The sequence below is a fragment of the Trichophyton rubrum genome (genome assembly GCF_000151425.1).
Source record: "Trichophyton rubrum CBS 118892 genomic scaffold supercont2.1, whole genome shotgun sequence".
NCBI lineage: Eukaryota > Fungi > Ascomycota > Eurotiomycetes > Onygenales > Arthrodermataceae > Trichophyton > Trichophyton rubrum.
Genome location: NW_003456428.1, coordinates 484,428 through 498,139, shown reverse-complemented (window position 1 = coordinate 498,139; position 13,712 = coordinate 484,428). Strand labels below are relative to the sequence as shown.

The 13,712-nt window shown below is 47.3% G+C and overlaps 6 protein-coding genes across 6 annotated transcripts; 3 read left to right on the top strand and 3 right to left on the bottom strand.

The window, feature by feature from the left end:
- Positions 1-593: 593 nt before the first annotated feature.
- On the top strand, positions 594-1,916 carry TERG_00197 (uncharacterized protein; the record flags this gene model as incomplete). The annotated part of the gene is made up of 1 exon (XM_003238157.1): positions 594-1,916. One exon carries the CDS (start codon positions 594-596, stop codon positions 1,914-1,916), a length of 1,323 nt encoding a protein of 440 aa, XP_003238205.1.
- Positions 1,917-2,268: 352 nt separating this feature from the next.
- On the bottom strand, positions 2,269-2,951 carry TERG_00196 (uncharacterized protein; the record flags this gene model as incomplete). Its single annotated transcript, XM_003238156.1, has 2 exons — positions 2,269-2,320; positions 2,437-2,951. 2 exons carry the CDS (start codon positions 2,949-2,951, stop codon positions 2,269-2,271), a joined length of 567 nt encoding a protein of 188 aa, XP_003238204.1.
- Positions 2,952-3,626: 675 nt separating this feature from the next.
- TERG_00195 (uncharacterized protein) lies at positions 3,627-5,342 on the bottom strand (the record flags this gene model as incomplete). Its single annotated transcript, XM_003238155.1, has 1 exon — positions 3,627-5,342. One exon carries the CDS (start codon positions 5,340-5,342, stop codon positions 3,627-3,629), a length of 1,716 nt encoding a protein of 571 aa, XP_003238203.1.
- Positions 5,343-5,829: 487 nt separating this feature from the next.
- Positions 5,830-7,723, top strand: TERG_00194 (uncharacterized protein; the record flags this gene model as incomplete). The annotated part of the gene is made up of 3 exons (XM_047747560.1): positions 5,830-5,843; positions 5,903-7,629; positions 7,707-7,723. The coding sequence occupies 3 exons, from the start codon at positions 5,830-5,832 to the stop codon at positions 7,721-7,723; spliced, it is 1,758 nt and encodes a 585-aa protein (XP_047603517.1).
- A 1,339-nt stretch (positions 7,724-9,062) lies between these two features.
- TERG_00193 (uncharacterized protein) lies at positions 9,063-10,229 on the bottom strand (the record flags this gene model as incomplete). The annotated part of the gene is made up of 1 exon (XM_003238153.1): positions 9,063-10,229. The coding sequence occupies one exon, from the start codon at positions 10,227-10,229 to the stop codon at positions 9,063-9,065; it is 1,167 nt and encodes a 388-aa protein (XP_003238201.1).
- Positions 10,230-10,994: 765 nt separating this feature from the next.
- On the top strand, positions 10,995-13,181 carry TERG_00192 (uncharacterized protein; the record flags this gene model as incomplete). The annotated part of the gene is made up of 3 exons (XM_003238152.2): positions 10,995-11,373; positions 11,438-11,959; positions 12,023-13,181. Exons 1-3 carry the CDS (start codon positions 11,084-11,086, stop codon positions 13,179-13,181), a joined length of 1,971 nt encoding a protein of 656 aa, XP_003238200.1. The 5' UTR covers positions 10,995-11,083.
- Positions 13,182-13,712: the final 531 nt, after the last annotated feature.

The window sequence follows — 13,712 nt, the reverse complement described above, 5'->3', positions numbered from 1 at the left end:
GACTCGATACTACGAGGCCCATGCAGTACCCAGGTATGTCACACTGACGAAGGAGGGATTTTGCATAGGGTTGCGTCATAGCCATAAATACATTCCATAGATGGCTTCGCCAGGCAATGGAACAGTTTCCGCCGTGCTATTATGTCCGAAGGAAGTAGGGCCCTACGGAAAATGTTTGGAGAGATGAGCTATGGAAGCTCAAGCCACAACGGCTCGTATCTTTCGCCTCCTCGAAGAAACAAACATCGATCCCCGTCCATGCTACATAATGCGGGGGAGACCACACTCCATCAAATAAGAACTCACAGTTTGCCTTTCCAGTGTTCCATCCGCGCAGCTGGTGGCAGTGGTTGGCTTTTTATGCTTGCAACGGTACATGCAACGTCTTCTCCCTCACATCGTCATTGCTTTTGCCATCAATATTACCTAAAATGGTTGGAAGGAAGGGGTATATAAACCTCTTCAGTGAGCCTTCATAGCATCCGGATCGTCCCCTGTTTTGTGGCACTCCACACTCCACACTCTACGTCCGTTTCCCCTTTATGTGCACACTTCATTAGTTATCACCTGTATTATCACATACATCCTTTACCATGTGCGGTGTCCTTCGCCAACTCATGCTTCTGCCGCTAGCCTTCCTCAGCATAACACCCAGCTGCTCAGCATGGAACTTTCATCACCAATTAAACGGCACTACACCTTCAAATGGGACGCCTATGAATGGCTCATCTAGCTGCCCCCTAGCCAATGGAGCGTCGTCGAATCCACTCCAAGTATACACCATTGCTGCAAATAACATTACTGCATCGTTCATTCCATACGGTGCCCGTCTAATCTCTCTCATGGTCCCCGATCGTGAGGGTAAGATGCAGGATGTTATTGTTGGCTACGATGACCCCCAGGACTATGTCAAAGACACCCTCACTAACCATACGTACTTTGGGTGCATTGTCGGACGATATGCCAACAGGATTAGAAATGGTACATTTGTTCTAGATGGAACTACATACAATATACCAAAAAACGAGCTGAATAAAACTCAGACATTACACGGTGGGGGTGTTGGTTATGACCAGCGTAACTGGACTGTTACGGCTCTGTCGAATAGCTCCATAACCTTCACCTTGTTCGATTCCGGCTATGAACACTTCCCGGGTGATGTCATAAATCATGTCACGTTCAGTGTTAATTCCTCATATGGCTTGAAAAGGCCCAATCCACAAGCAGAGTTCACTGCCCGAACCGTTTCTCTCTCTTTGACAGAAAAGACGCCCATAATGTTGTCACCTCATATATACTGGAATCTCAACGCTTTCAAGAATGAGACCGTGCTAGAGGACACGCTACTTCAACTACCACTATCTAGTCGATACGTGGAGGTGGACTCGCGGCTTATCCCAACCGGAAACATAGGAAATGTTTCTTCTTCCCTCAATAGTACCCTGGACTTCACAAAGGGGAAGTTGATCGGGAAAGATATCAAGTCCGCAGATGGAATCTGTGGAGCAAATTGTACTGGGTACGATAACTGCTTCATTATTGATAGGCCCAATAATGCATCTGACTGGACTTCTTCCCCCCAAACAATGGTCCCTGCTGTGAATATGTCCTCGGTCACTACGGGTATAAATATGCTGGTCACAACAAATCAGCAGGCGATTCAAATATACTCCTGCAATGGTCAGAATGGCACGATCCCTGTGAAAAGCTCACAAATGGCAAGGAATAAGGCTAGCGGGGATGGAAACGGTACTGTTGTGGATAAGATAGAACAGTATGGCTGCCTTGTCATTGAAACCGAGGGGTGGATTGATGGCATCAATAACCCTGACTGGGGTCAGGATCCGTTCCAAATATACTCTCCCGAGTCAGGTCCTGCGATAAACTGGGCAACGTATGTGTTTAGTGCTTCCTGAGTTTTCGCATAGAAAGCTCGGCTTGACCGCAGGGAAATAGATATAAGGGCATGAGGGGTTGTGGGTTGTGAATGTAAATGCAATCAGCTTTTTTTTAAATTCTATTACAAAGGACAGCAGCACACAGTAATACTAGTTCATATGACCATTTAAGAGTTCATATTTAGGACAGGCTTGCTTCAACATTGGTGTAGACTGATAGAAGCTATTAAGGCCACCAGAGCAGTGACAAAGGAAGGCAAAGTAGTCCCCCACAAGAACATTATATGCAAATTATTCCTCGTCTTCTGCATCAAGTACCATTTTTAGACACAAAGAGAATACAATGTGGTGACGCCCAGTGAGTATTAGTTTAATAAGAGAACATATCATTCCATTCACGCGAGGAAGGGAGGTTTCGGCAGCTATAGAGGAGTCAGTTAGATATACAGAAGTTATGATTAAGAGTCATTGCATTATAGTAGTCTACGCGCTTAGAGAGAGGAAAAGGTAGATTTAGGGAAAGAATATAATAACTTACATCTCAAGAACATCATTCCCACCCATCTCTAGCTTTAAAGCAGAGATACGGTCAATCTCCTGCAGGTGAAAGGCAACAAACTTTGCCAGGAGGTTTCTTGCGTTTCTAACCCCCTGAAGACGCCAGTTCATGTACATAGCAGCACATTGAACCTCTGGACGTGTAGACATGTTGGCTAGCGTATAGCTCAGTTGGTCAAGGGTAGTGTTGTGCTCTTTGATTTCATTCTTTATACGATCCAGCTGGCTGAGGTGATAGTTCAAGAGGCCATCAAGAGCAACGAAATCCTTTGGAAGCTCGTCTCGGGGAGAAGGCGGGGCGTTAGATGGAGTTGGCGAGTGGGATCCTTCGCGGCCACGAGGCGGAGGAGTTGTAATGCAGGGCTTCGAACTATCGTCGGAGGTGAAATGCACTGAGATGGGGGCTTCTTCATCAGTGGTTGGGATCCTAAGAAGCGAGCTTGTCGAGATCTTTCGGCGCAGCTCTTCCGGCTGACGGGGCTGTGGCGTCTCCATGGCTTCGGCGACTTAAGCGTGCTTCTCTCTGGCTGGTTGCGGCTTGGGATGAGATAGGATGAAGAAGACTGTGGATGTTGGTGGTGGTTAAGAGAGGTGGGTGAAAAGAAGAAGAAGAAGAGACCACTCGCGTTTTGCAATAAAGAGCTACCAGAGTTGTTGAAGAAGGAAGTTTCCAGCAACTTCAACTTGAGGAACACAGAATTGATATCAAAGTGAGCAGGACACCAGGGCAGAGTAATAGAAATACCAAGTGACTGTGACAGTGTCCTGTCACTCTGTTTCTGACAAGGGCCTAATAGAGTATGTGACTGGATATGGAGAGACAAGGGTGATTGTATTGTCCCCAAAGGAAGTAGTAGGAATCTAGCTGCTGCTCTATGTTGTCTCCCTAGCTAGTGCCTAGAGTAGAGGCCTAGTAGCTTAGTGATGAAGGACTGGCCTTTGTCTTTGCATATATTTATCGGCCCCAGAGAGGTATCAAAGTAAAGGTATCAAGGTATCAGCTTTTCCGCTCGCAGAGGATATACACGCCTGTATCCGTCCAGCCCACAATATGCCAATGCAAGAATAACTTGAAGGAAAGGCAAGTAAAATGTATTCTAAGGGTATCTTATAACACGCAAAACAAGGCGAAAGACATGACAGCCCATGTGTATAAGCAAACAAATACTATCATCTCCATTCACCGAGAGTCCAACTGGATCTGTCTCCGCCTGCTCGAACAGCTCCTTGTCCATGGCCAGATCTCCGATCAGGGGGGTTCAGTTCATAATCACGGCTAGCACCTGCCAGACCATGCTGGAGATATTTCTCACGTTCAATTTCCACCATACCCCTGATTTTGAGGCTGGCAAGTAGGCTAGCCCCGGCCCATGGACCCATCGATTCGACCTGGCGAAGCACTCCGTGAACATATCTACCGTCCTTTCGCTTTAAATCCATTTTCTCATCGATAAAATTTGATTCTAGCTCGGGTGGCTCCCGGAAGGCAGAGTTCGACTCGTCCGTATTTGATGGCGTGGAATTCCCATTACCGCTCTGTTCATATAAACGGCTCTTCCTCTTGTTTATAGATTTCCCCCTAGATACAGACCATTGGTTCTTTTCAACCAGGGCACTGACATCATCTAATATGCGTTGTCGTACCCCTGGAATGTTCGCGCCGCCACCTGTAAATACTATCCGTGACATACAGGTCCCTCGAAGGTCAGGTGGTAGCGAGAGGAGGAAATAATATATCAGAATATCCAAGGGCATGTCTTCGTCATCCCAGTCTCGGTTTTCATATGACCCACCGAATAAAGTAGATTCAGTGGGTTGTGAAAACCGCGAAAAGGGTACTTCTGTATATTTTGAGTCCGATCCAATCGGTAAGGGGACTGAAACTTTCGAATCCAACGAGCGAGAGTAGGTGTCTCTATTACCGCCTTCTGAAACTGTCGAGGGAGCGGAGTGCGCACTCATAAATTCCGAATCTTCAGAATTCTGAGAGCTCTTTTCGCACCAGGCCATGCGCACCAAAATTTCCTCACAAAGTTCAAATGGAATGCATATTGAGCTTTCCTTCCCACCAAGGCTAGATCCTTCTATCTCATAGATAACGCTGCTAAGCATCTTCCCCATTTCATGCATCATCATCTTCATGGCGCGGGTGCTTCGTTTTGACCGGATTTCTCGATATTCGTAAACGGCAGTGACAACAGTTTCCTCCCATCCAATATCTACAACAAGAGACGATCGTAAACCGGCGGATACAGTCGCCATCGCCGCAGTTGGCAATAAAGTGATACTGGGGTACTTCCAGCGGTGGAATATAGTTGAGAGAAGCGATGCCAGCAGTGGGTGAGGGACAATAGAGGGTATAACAAGCACTAGTCTTGAGGAACCAGCATCGGTGAGTAAGTATTTGTTATAGACCTCTCGAATAGCACGCTCGATCCTATCCTCAAAGAGTTGGATATCAAACCCCCGAAGATCTGAGGTCCAAAGCTCATAATTCTTCGACCATGTTCCAACGTCATAGGTAAGTCGTTTTCTCACAGTGCTGCTGTTGTTCCTAATCCAGCCTCGATAATCACCAACCCTTCTCCCTTCTTCAGTTCCGAACCCAGTTACGCAGGTAGGCATACTGTTCCCTTCAAACCCCGCACGAAGCCATCTTGACCCAATTTCTAGTATCACTGCATCTTCCTCCTGACGAAACGAGGAGCCGGGGGAGGAAGTCCCTGTATACGGAGATAGTATTGGGCGCTGTTGCTGTGGCGTATGGGGAGACCCAGGGATAGAGACAATGGAGCCGCGAGCCTGACGAAGGTTTCCTCGTATACTGGCGCTCGATAGAGACTGTCTCCTTTCCGAATCGATTGTAGACGACGGGGCTGCGGCCATCCTCGAGCTTCTTCACCGTGTGGTGGTCGAAGGAGTGTTTTTCCCTGGCTAATTGGTCAAAGAACAACAAATTACCAGGAATAAGGTGTTTTCTCGCGTTTAATCATCATACAGACCACTGTTTAGCTAGCAAAAATAGACGATGACCTCTTCAGCCAGAGTATTCCACGCTGCTGCGCTGGAGAAAATTGGCTGTCACAAACTTGATAAGAAGAAGTTGAGGCTCCTCGAGATGAAAGTCTATTTTTGGTCCGCCGCCAAGACATTCCGTGTTTACCTGTCCGTCCGTCCTCTCAGCTTCCACAGCCCAAGTAAACAACGCTTTGGTACCATGAGCAGCAGGGCCCCTTTCTCCTTTTTTTTATTTTGTTTTTTTGGATTCTCTGATGTCATGAAATCCTCATAGTTGCGTTTAGGGGACCATATATCGAGATCCATCTTCCTTCGATCGTTACTGGAACGTCCACGTCTGCGTGTTAACTCATGAATGGGGATTCCTGGGTAAGAACAATACCTATTATCCTGCAAAGGACGAAAGATTGCTGATGCATATTTAATAGTCTGAAAGATGAACTCGGTCCTGGGGAGCGTATCTCCTTGGCCAGATACTCAGTCGGCCATCTGCAACGCACGAGAAAGCCATTACGCTTAGCTGTTGATATTTCCATATGGCTTTTTCAAGTCCAGGCAGCACAAGGAGGGGCAAATCCCGCCCTTAGGACCCTCTTCTTCCGACTAACGAGGCTGATTTCTCTGCCAATCCAACCAATCTTTGTTTTCGATGGGCCACATAGACCGGATTACAAAAGAGGCCGGCTGGTCAACAAGAATGCCGCCGCCGCACAAATAGAGCTTTCAAGGAAGCTAATTGAACTATTTTCGTATCCGTGCCATATGGCCCCGGGGGAAGCCGAGGCAGAATGTGCAAAACTGCAGCAGGCAGGTGTTGTTGATGCCGTTATGAGTAACGATGTTGATGCCCTCATGTTCGGCTCCAAGGTTACCCTTCTCAATTATTCTAAGGGCTCGGCCAAGCAGTCAGGAGCTGCAACCCATGTTGATTTGTACAATACCGAGGCGGAAGATGGAGATAGCAAGGTCACACTGGATACCAGGGGCATGATTTTAGTTGCATTACTGAGTGGTGGAGATTATTCGCCTGCTGGTGTAGCTCTCTGCGGTCCAAAACTAGCAGTTGAGATCGCTAGAGCTGGTTTCGGCGAAGATCTTCTTGAAATAACTCAGGACTTACTATCTGGGCGATCAACCAAGAAAGCCGAAGAGGCATTGTGTGAATGGCGGGAACGCCTTCAATATGAACTCCAGAGTAATGAGAGCGGGTATTTTAAAACTAAACATAAAGCCGTTAAGATACCTGCCGACTTTCCGAATTTGGCAGCTTTACGAAGTTGTGTTGATCCGGTCACCTCGTCCCTCAAGGAGATGGATGCACTTCGCCGATCTGACATATGGGGCAGAAGAGTCGATGTTGACCGGCTTCGCACATTTGTTGGCAGATACTTGGGGTGGAAAAATGCAATAGGGGCCAAGAACTTGATAAGAAAACTTGCGCCCTCTTTGCTAAGCTATAATTTATTTTATAGCTCTCTTGGAACACCGAAGGACAAGCCGCCACTTAAAATATTGGGTTACAAGTCGGCCGATTCCTTTGATGCATTACCAGTGTTGAAACTAGAATATGTGCCCCTCCAAATTGTCAATGTTGACCTGGACCAGGAAACTACCACTACTAGTCCACAAGAAGAGGAGGTTATGAACAGTGACTCTTCCGATAATGATGATACACCAAAGGAAAGTCACGCTATGGTCAGGAAAAGTACTCTGGCTGAGTATGACCCGTCTGCTTCCCAGAAAGCATGGTTGTTTGAAGCCATAGTACGTCGGGGTATCCCAGATACCGTGGATGATTGGTATGTGGAGTGCAAGAAGAAGGAGGCTGCTAAAAAACGGCTGGTGAAGAAGTCTGAGACACGGAAGAAAAAACCCAAAGTGGTTGACCCGGGAATGAAAGCTGGTTCTATTCTCCGGTATGGAACTATAACCAAAGGACCTGTTATACAAAGGAATGCCACGTCTTCATTGGCCAAGGAGTCACCTCCTTCTAGCAACCACAGCCTTTCATATAGCGACATAGCGGGGACACAAACGCCTCCGATTTCGTCTGGAAAAAGTACAGACCCCCCTGCTTCCTCTGAATTTATCGATCTAACATTCAGTGACCCGTTGGATGACCCGGTGGGTTTAGATCATACGCAAGACAAAAAAGGTAGGAAACAATATCCATACTTCCTCCCGACACATGCGAATCCTGCTTGGTCCTAATTTACAAGATTGCATTACCAGATACGTTCACGAGATAGACTTGGCTCTTAGCCATGTACATATTTCAGAAAGGATGCTCGCAGGAAGCACTCGACCAGACATAATCTGTGCCCCCTCTCAAGAGCAAAAAATTCCGAAATGCAAGGAACAAATTCTGGTCCCTCCTGTGCAGCCTAATGAGGCAAAACTACCCAAGGAGAAGAAAGCCATTACGAAAAGCCCCTCTCCACATCCGTCGTACTCTACTACTCAGGAGTTCCCGTCCTTGAACCAATTATCAATCGAATTAGAGAACATTTACAATATGAACCCTCCAAGCGATACCCGGACGCGACATCAGAAAACAGATCGTCATGTACTTTATAGAGACAATGGACCACCTGCACCAGAAGGTATTATGGATGCTTTCAAGCCCAAGATGATATCCAGCGAGCATCGTCCTCCTGCTTTGCATGTTAAAATTGACAATGGATTTTGGACTCAGGTTCAGGGTGCAACTACAGATTGTCCCTGTCTGCTAAGCTCTGAGAAGAACTCAAGTTTGAATTGCTTATCGGGCAGGCCAATATGCCTAGGGTACGTTAGTATAGTTGATCTTACTTGATTGGAATTACTATGCTTTTTGAATATTCCGACCAGGTAGAATGCCGACTGCCTAGGGGATAATAATCTTGGATGACTATATCACAATTAGATTTGCATGTTTCAACGTGGACGGGGCATAGGACGATAAAAACAGGTCTGCTGGTGTAGGCTAGGTCCAGTTAACTACATTCACATATTGTATTTATTGAATAATGTAAAGCTACTAATCTACCGTAAATATTTAGAGTGCATGCAAAGCAATCTATAATCCGAATAAATTCTATTATCCTCTTCGCGAACCAATAAAAGGAAATCCGGCTCCAGATATTAACGTAAAAGTCAACCTTGGAAAGTGAAACATTAATCATTACAAAAAGGAAGGGTGAGGTAGAAGAAAGAAAATAGGGTATTGGGTAGTTTGAAAGGCGTGAGTAGGCTAAATGTAGGGTAAATAAACACTGAACATTGTTTTGCAGATTTAGATGATCGTCAAGGGAAATGGAGGAGAGAGAAATGTGAAATAGGGCACGCAGGATGCAAATGGGCAGTTACTTCAAGGCAAAGGGAATTGGGCGAATATAGTACAGCCAGGAAAGAGGTGTAGAAACGGCTTCTTTGGAATATGTATCAGGGAGGGGAGGAAGAATTGACATTGAATGAATCACTGCAGGTGGAGTAGTGATGAGGTAAAGTGTAATGCGATGAAATAATGAGCGGCAGTGGGAGGAGAGCAGAGAAGGAATAGATAAGTAAATGCCAAATATCACAAAACATAAAAAATTAGAAAGAGATTTAGGCACCAAAGACCTTGAAGAAACCCCACAGTCCAATTCCGCTCAGAAGTGGGATGGTCAGGTTATCATCGAAGCCAAAAAGGTCGATCAACTCACTTCCAGCGCCCACGACGCCAGTCCACAAGCTAACAATTCCGAGAGCAAGTGGGCCAGAGACGATGGAGCTATTAGAGGTGGGAGTTGGGAGGCCGATCCACTCCAAAAGCTTGGTTGCAGCGGAGGGCAGAAGCCTGATAGAGCCAGAAAACATGTTGGCGTCTTCCGGATCGTTAGGGAATGATCCTACTGCGGGAACAATATATCCCCAAAAAGCGACGGCAGTCATCACGCCGACAACCCAGGCAGCAAGCGTTCCAGCCAAGCTCTTTCCACGTCGAAGACGTGGCGTATAGCGACCGTAGAGGCGACCAAACGTCGAAGCGGCTGTGTCACACCAGCTAAGTAGTAGGACAGACACCATGGCAACATCCTTGGGGAGGAAGTGGAGGACTATAACGACGCCCAAGATGTACCAAATCACGCCGTTGAAGCCCGACACTTCGGTCTCGCGCATCAGAGCCCCAAGACAGCGGATATAGAACCTATTGACGGCCGGGAATCGGTGGCGTAGGAAGTCCGTTGCTGAAATAGGAATGAAGGCAGAGAACAACCAGGGTGTTAACTGGTTTGCTTGTACCCCCCTGCGGAAGAAATCGAGGGCAACAAAGCCGATGGAAACATGTAGCAGCTTCCGCGGAATCTCATGGCGATGGATGAAGGTTCTATAATGAGAATGGAGGGGAATCAGGCCGAGAGGAGAGGGAGACCGTGAAATAACACGCCAGTTTTCCTGAGCGCTCGAGTATGGTGAGAGATGGCCATTTGCCGACGTGTGTCCGTTTGCTACCAACGCAGCCTTTTCGCCAGTTCCAGAGTTGGATTTGCGCCTGCGCTGTACAGAAGACGAGAGCACCATCGGACTTCGGGATCGAGTTCGAGATCGTTTGTTCAAGCTAGAATCTGAGCCGGATGCATCGTCGGCAACTGGATCTTCTTCCGGGATAGGCGGAGGAGACGCGAGCGGCCCTTTATCTGAGATGTGCTCTCTCGACTCTGAAAGGTCCGAAGGTGTCGGCGACGGTGAGATCACACGCGGCGTCGCGGGAATCTTGTATTGGTTTGGCATCGCAACGAGCGGTCTTTTTCCTGCTATCCGATCTTTGAAGCTGGTGATGGACGAACTCCCAAGCTCCGCCGGTAGTTAACGTTATCTGGCCAAAGTCCGCCTGATAAGCCGCTCGACAGCGCACTCAGGATGCCGCAAAGATGGCGCCGCTCAGCGATAACGGGCGCGTCTCGGGCTCGGTCTGGGTCGTAGCGGGCGAGAGTCGATGTTCCCTGCTGGCAACGGCAAGGTGACCGACTGTTGTTCTCGTGAAGTTGTCTTGCGCCAGCTGTCCGCCTCCGGGAAAATTTGAGCCTAACAGGCAAACTCACTAACGAGTTAGTTGGTGAACCTTGGAAGGAGGCGGGCGGCGGAGTTGGTGCTGCGGTCGTCGCCCAAACGGCAAGCCTGGTCGCAAGCTGCAGAGGAAGACGAAGGAAGTCCCCTTTTTTCACTTCCAGCTCTGCTTGTCGTCTTCGTCTTCGCCTTCTTTCTTCTTCTTCTTCTTTATTAATTTATTTTCTTTTCTTTTTCCCTTTTTTTATTTCTTATTTTTTTTATTTATTTTTTTTTTTCCACGAAACAAAGTTTACACGTGATAAATTAACACGTGAAGATTATGTGATTATATAATCACATGATGATAACCTTAAAAAGGTGTTTGCACTGTTTGTCTCTAAACTTTCAAGCTTTTTTTTTTACTTTTTTGTTATCAAAAAGCGAAAATCGAAGGACGAAAAAGTTGGTGATTGAGATGGAACGAATTGGAAGAGGGAGCTGGACGCAAATTATACCTAATGAAGGTGCTTGTTGAGCAAGAAATTGATATAACTCCATTGTCCGCAGCTTAGCTTTTTTCTCCGCCATCCTCGTCAATGGCCAACGGCAGCAGTGCCCCGAAGAATCCCCGCGCGTGGGAAGCTCTCACCCCATCGCTCTCACAATGGATTCTCGATGCCGTTTCAGCTATGGGATTCAGTCGCATGACGCCTGTACAAGCGTCGGCCATACCCTTGTTCATGGGAAATAAAGACGTTGTTGTGGAAGCTGTCACAGGAAGTGGGAAGACTATGTCCTTTTTGATACCCGTTGTTGAGAAACTATTACGGCTGGACTCTGCTGTGAAACAGCATCATGTCGGAGCTATAATAGTATCACCTACTCGGTACGATTGAAGTTTTTTGATACTCTTTATTTCTTCGAACGGATTTTTTAACTAACGATCGCAGTGAGTTGGCGGAGCAGATATATAGCGTGCTTCTCTCGCTTCTCGCTTTCCATGGCCCTTCGACGTCGAAGCTTGCCCAACTAGACGGGAAAGAACCACAATTAGATCCTGAGACGGGGAAACCGTACAGGTCCTCTACGCTCACAGTAATCCCTCAATTACTGCTAGGTGGAACTACGACACCTGCACAGGACCTCAGTGTCTTTCTCAAGCGCTCGCCAAACCTCCTCATTTCGACCCCGGGCAGGCTGCTAGAACTTCTGTCATCTCCACATGTACACTGCCCTCAGTCTTCGTTTGAAGTGCTAGTTCTCGATGAGGCAGACCGTCTATTAGATCTCGGGTTTAAAGATGACCTACAAAAGATCCTCGCCAGGCTACCGAAGCAGAGGCGAACCGGTTTATTCAGTGCTAGCGTCAGTGAGGCTGTGGACCAAATAGTACGTGTTGGATTGCGAAATCCAGTCAAAATTGCCGTCAAAGTCCGCGGGGCTGGTGCAGAGGATAAAAGGACTCCAGCTAGGTACTTTCTCTTCCATGTTATAGTTCTGAATACCACAGTTCACGTTCTAACGTCTGCAAATAGTCTCCAAATGACATATCTTGCCACTCGCCCTTCTCATAGAATCCCTGCTCTATCCAAACTTCTCTCATCTATCTCTCCAACCCCTCAGAAATCGATCATCTACTTCTCTACTTGTGCAGCCGTGGATTACTTTAGCCTAGTTCTCCCTTCTTTATTACCATCTTCATTCACCACTGTCCCTCTACACGGCAAACACGCCCCCAACGTTCGTCAACGTAATTTTACCCGTTTCACCCAATCTGTGGCTCCAACAATTCTTCTTACCACTGACGTTGCCGCTCGAGGACTTGATATACCCATGGTCGACCTAGTAGTGCAGCTTGATCCACCCACGGATCCAAAAGTATACATCCACAGATGTGGACGGGCTGGCCGCGCCGGCCGTCGCGGACTGAGCGTTCTATTTCTCACTATCGGCAGGGAAGAAGATTATATACCCTTTCTCGATGTCAGAAAGACACCAGCCACCCCCTTCTCCACTCCACCTATAATAACGACAGATGCCGAGGCACAGGATGCAACGGAAATTATTCGCCGCGCTGTTTTAGCTGATAGAGCAGTACATGATAAGGGCCAACGTGCATTCGTCAGCTGGGTACGGAGTTATAGCAAACACCAGACTAGCAGTATATTCCGTATAGCTGATATCGACTGGGAAGACACCGGCCGGTCCTGGGGGCTGCTTAATTTACCCAAAATGCCTGAGTTGAAAGAGTTTAAGGGGGATAAAATGCTGGGACTCGGCCCGGAGGGAGTGAATTGGGACTCCTTTGCTTATATGGATAAGCAAAAAGAGAAGAGCAGGCTTGCTGCTCTAGCCGAACTCAAGGAAAAAGGAGAAGGAGCCCGGCCATCTAAAAAACGTGCAGCTGCGCCAGGAGAAAATAGCACGGTGGCTTGGAGCAAACAGCTAGAGAAAAAGGGTGAGAAGGAGAGGAAACGTGAGAGCAAGCGGATCAAGAGAGAACAGGCTAAACTTGAAGCCATGACTGAGGATGAGAAGACAGAACTACGGCGCACTAACGAGATGCTGGAAAAGGTGCGCATGGCGAATATAGAGGCTCGAAAGATGAACTCTGGTGCTTCTAAACAGAAAAAGTCGGAGCCTTATGTTGCTGATGTTGTGGATGATGATGAACCTTTCGAAGGTTTTGATTGATAATTCTTGTGTTTACCTGGACCTATAAAGGGGAAAAAATAATCAAATATTGGCCGGGAAACAGATGATGACGGCAACAATATATATACTTCGTATTCATGTTCATAGGCATTTAATGCCCTGGCAATAATCTATACTTATGCAACGCTCTCTCTCGCTCAAGCATTCTCATGCTCTTTCTTGAAAAATATCACAAAAGCAGACTCCTGTCATGCTAAATACATACCCGGCCAGAAACATGAACAAACAGAACAAGAACGCCCAAATGCATACAGACCCAGACTCCGCGTACAAACACTGACAGCAAACGAATGACAATGAGAACTCCCTGTTTGACCTACCTAACAATGCACCGTCAACCCGAAGGGAGGCACAGAGTAGTTGGAGCAGCCAGGAAGCCTCGAACGCTAATATACAGAACCAAATCCCTTTTACCAGCAATGGCAGCAGAGCCAGTTTGGCACCCAACTCCAGACGGAGGGGAAACCAAGCTGAACTCCGCAAGGGAAACATGGGACGACAGAACGCCGA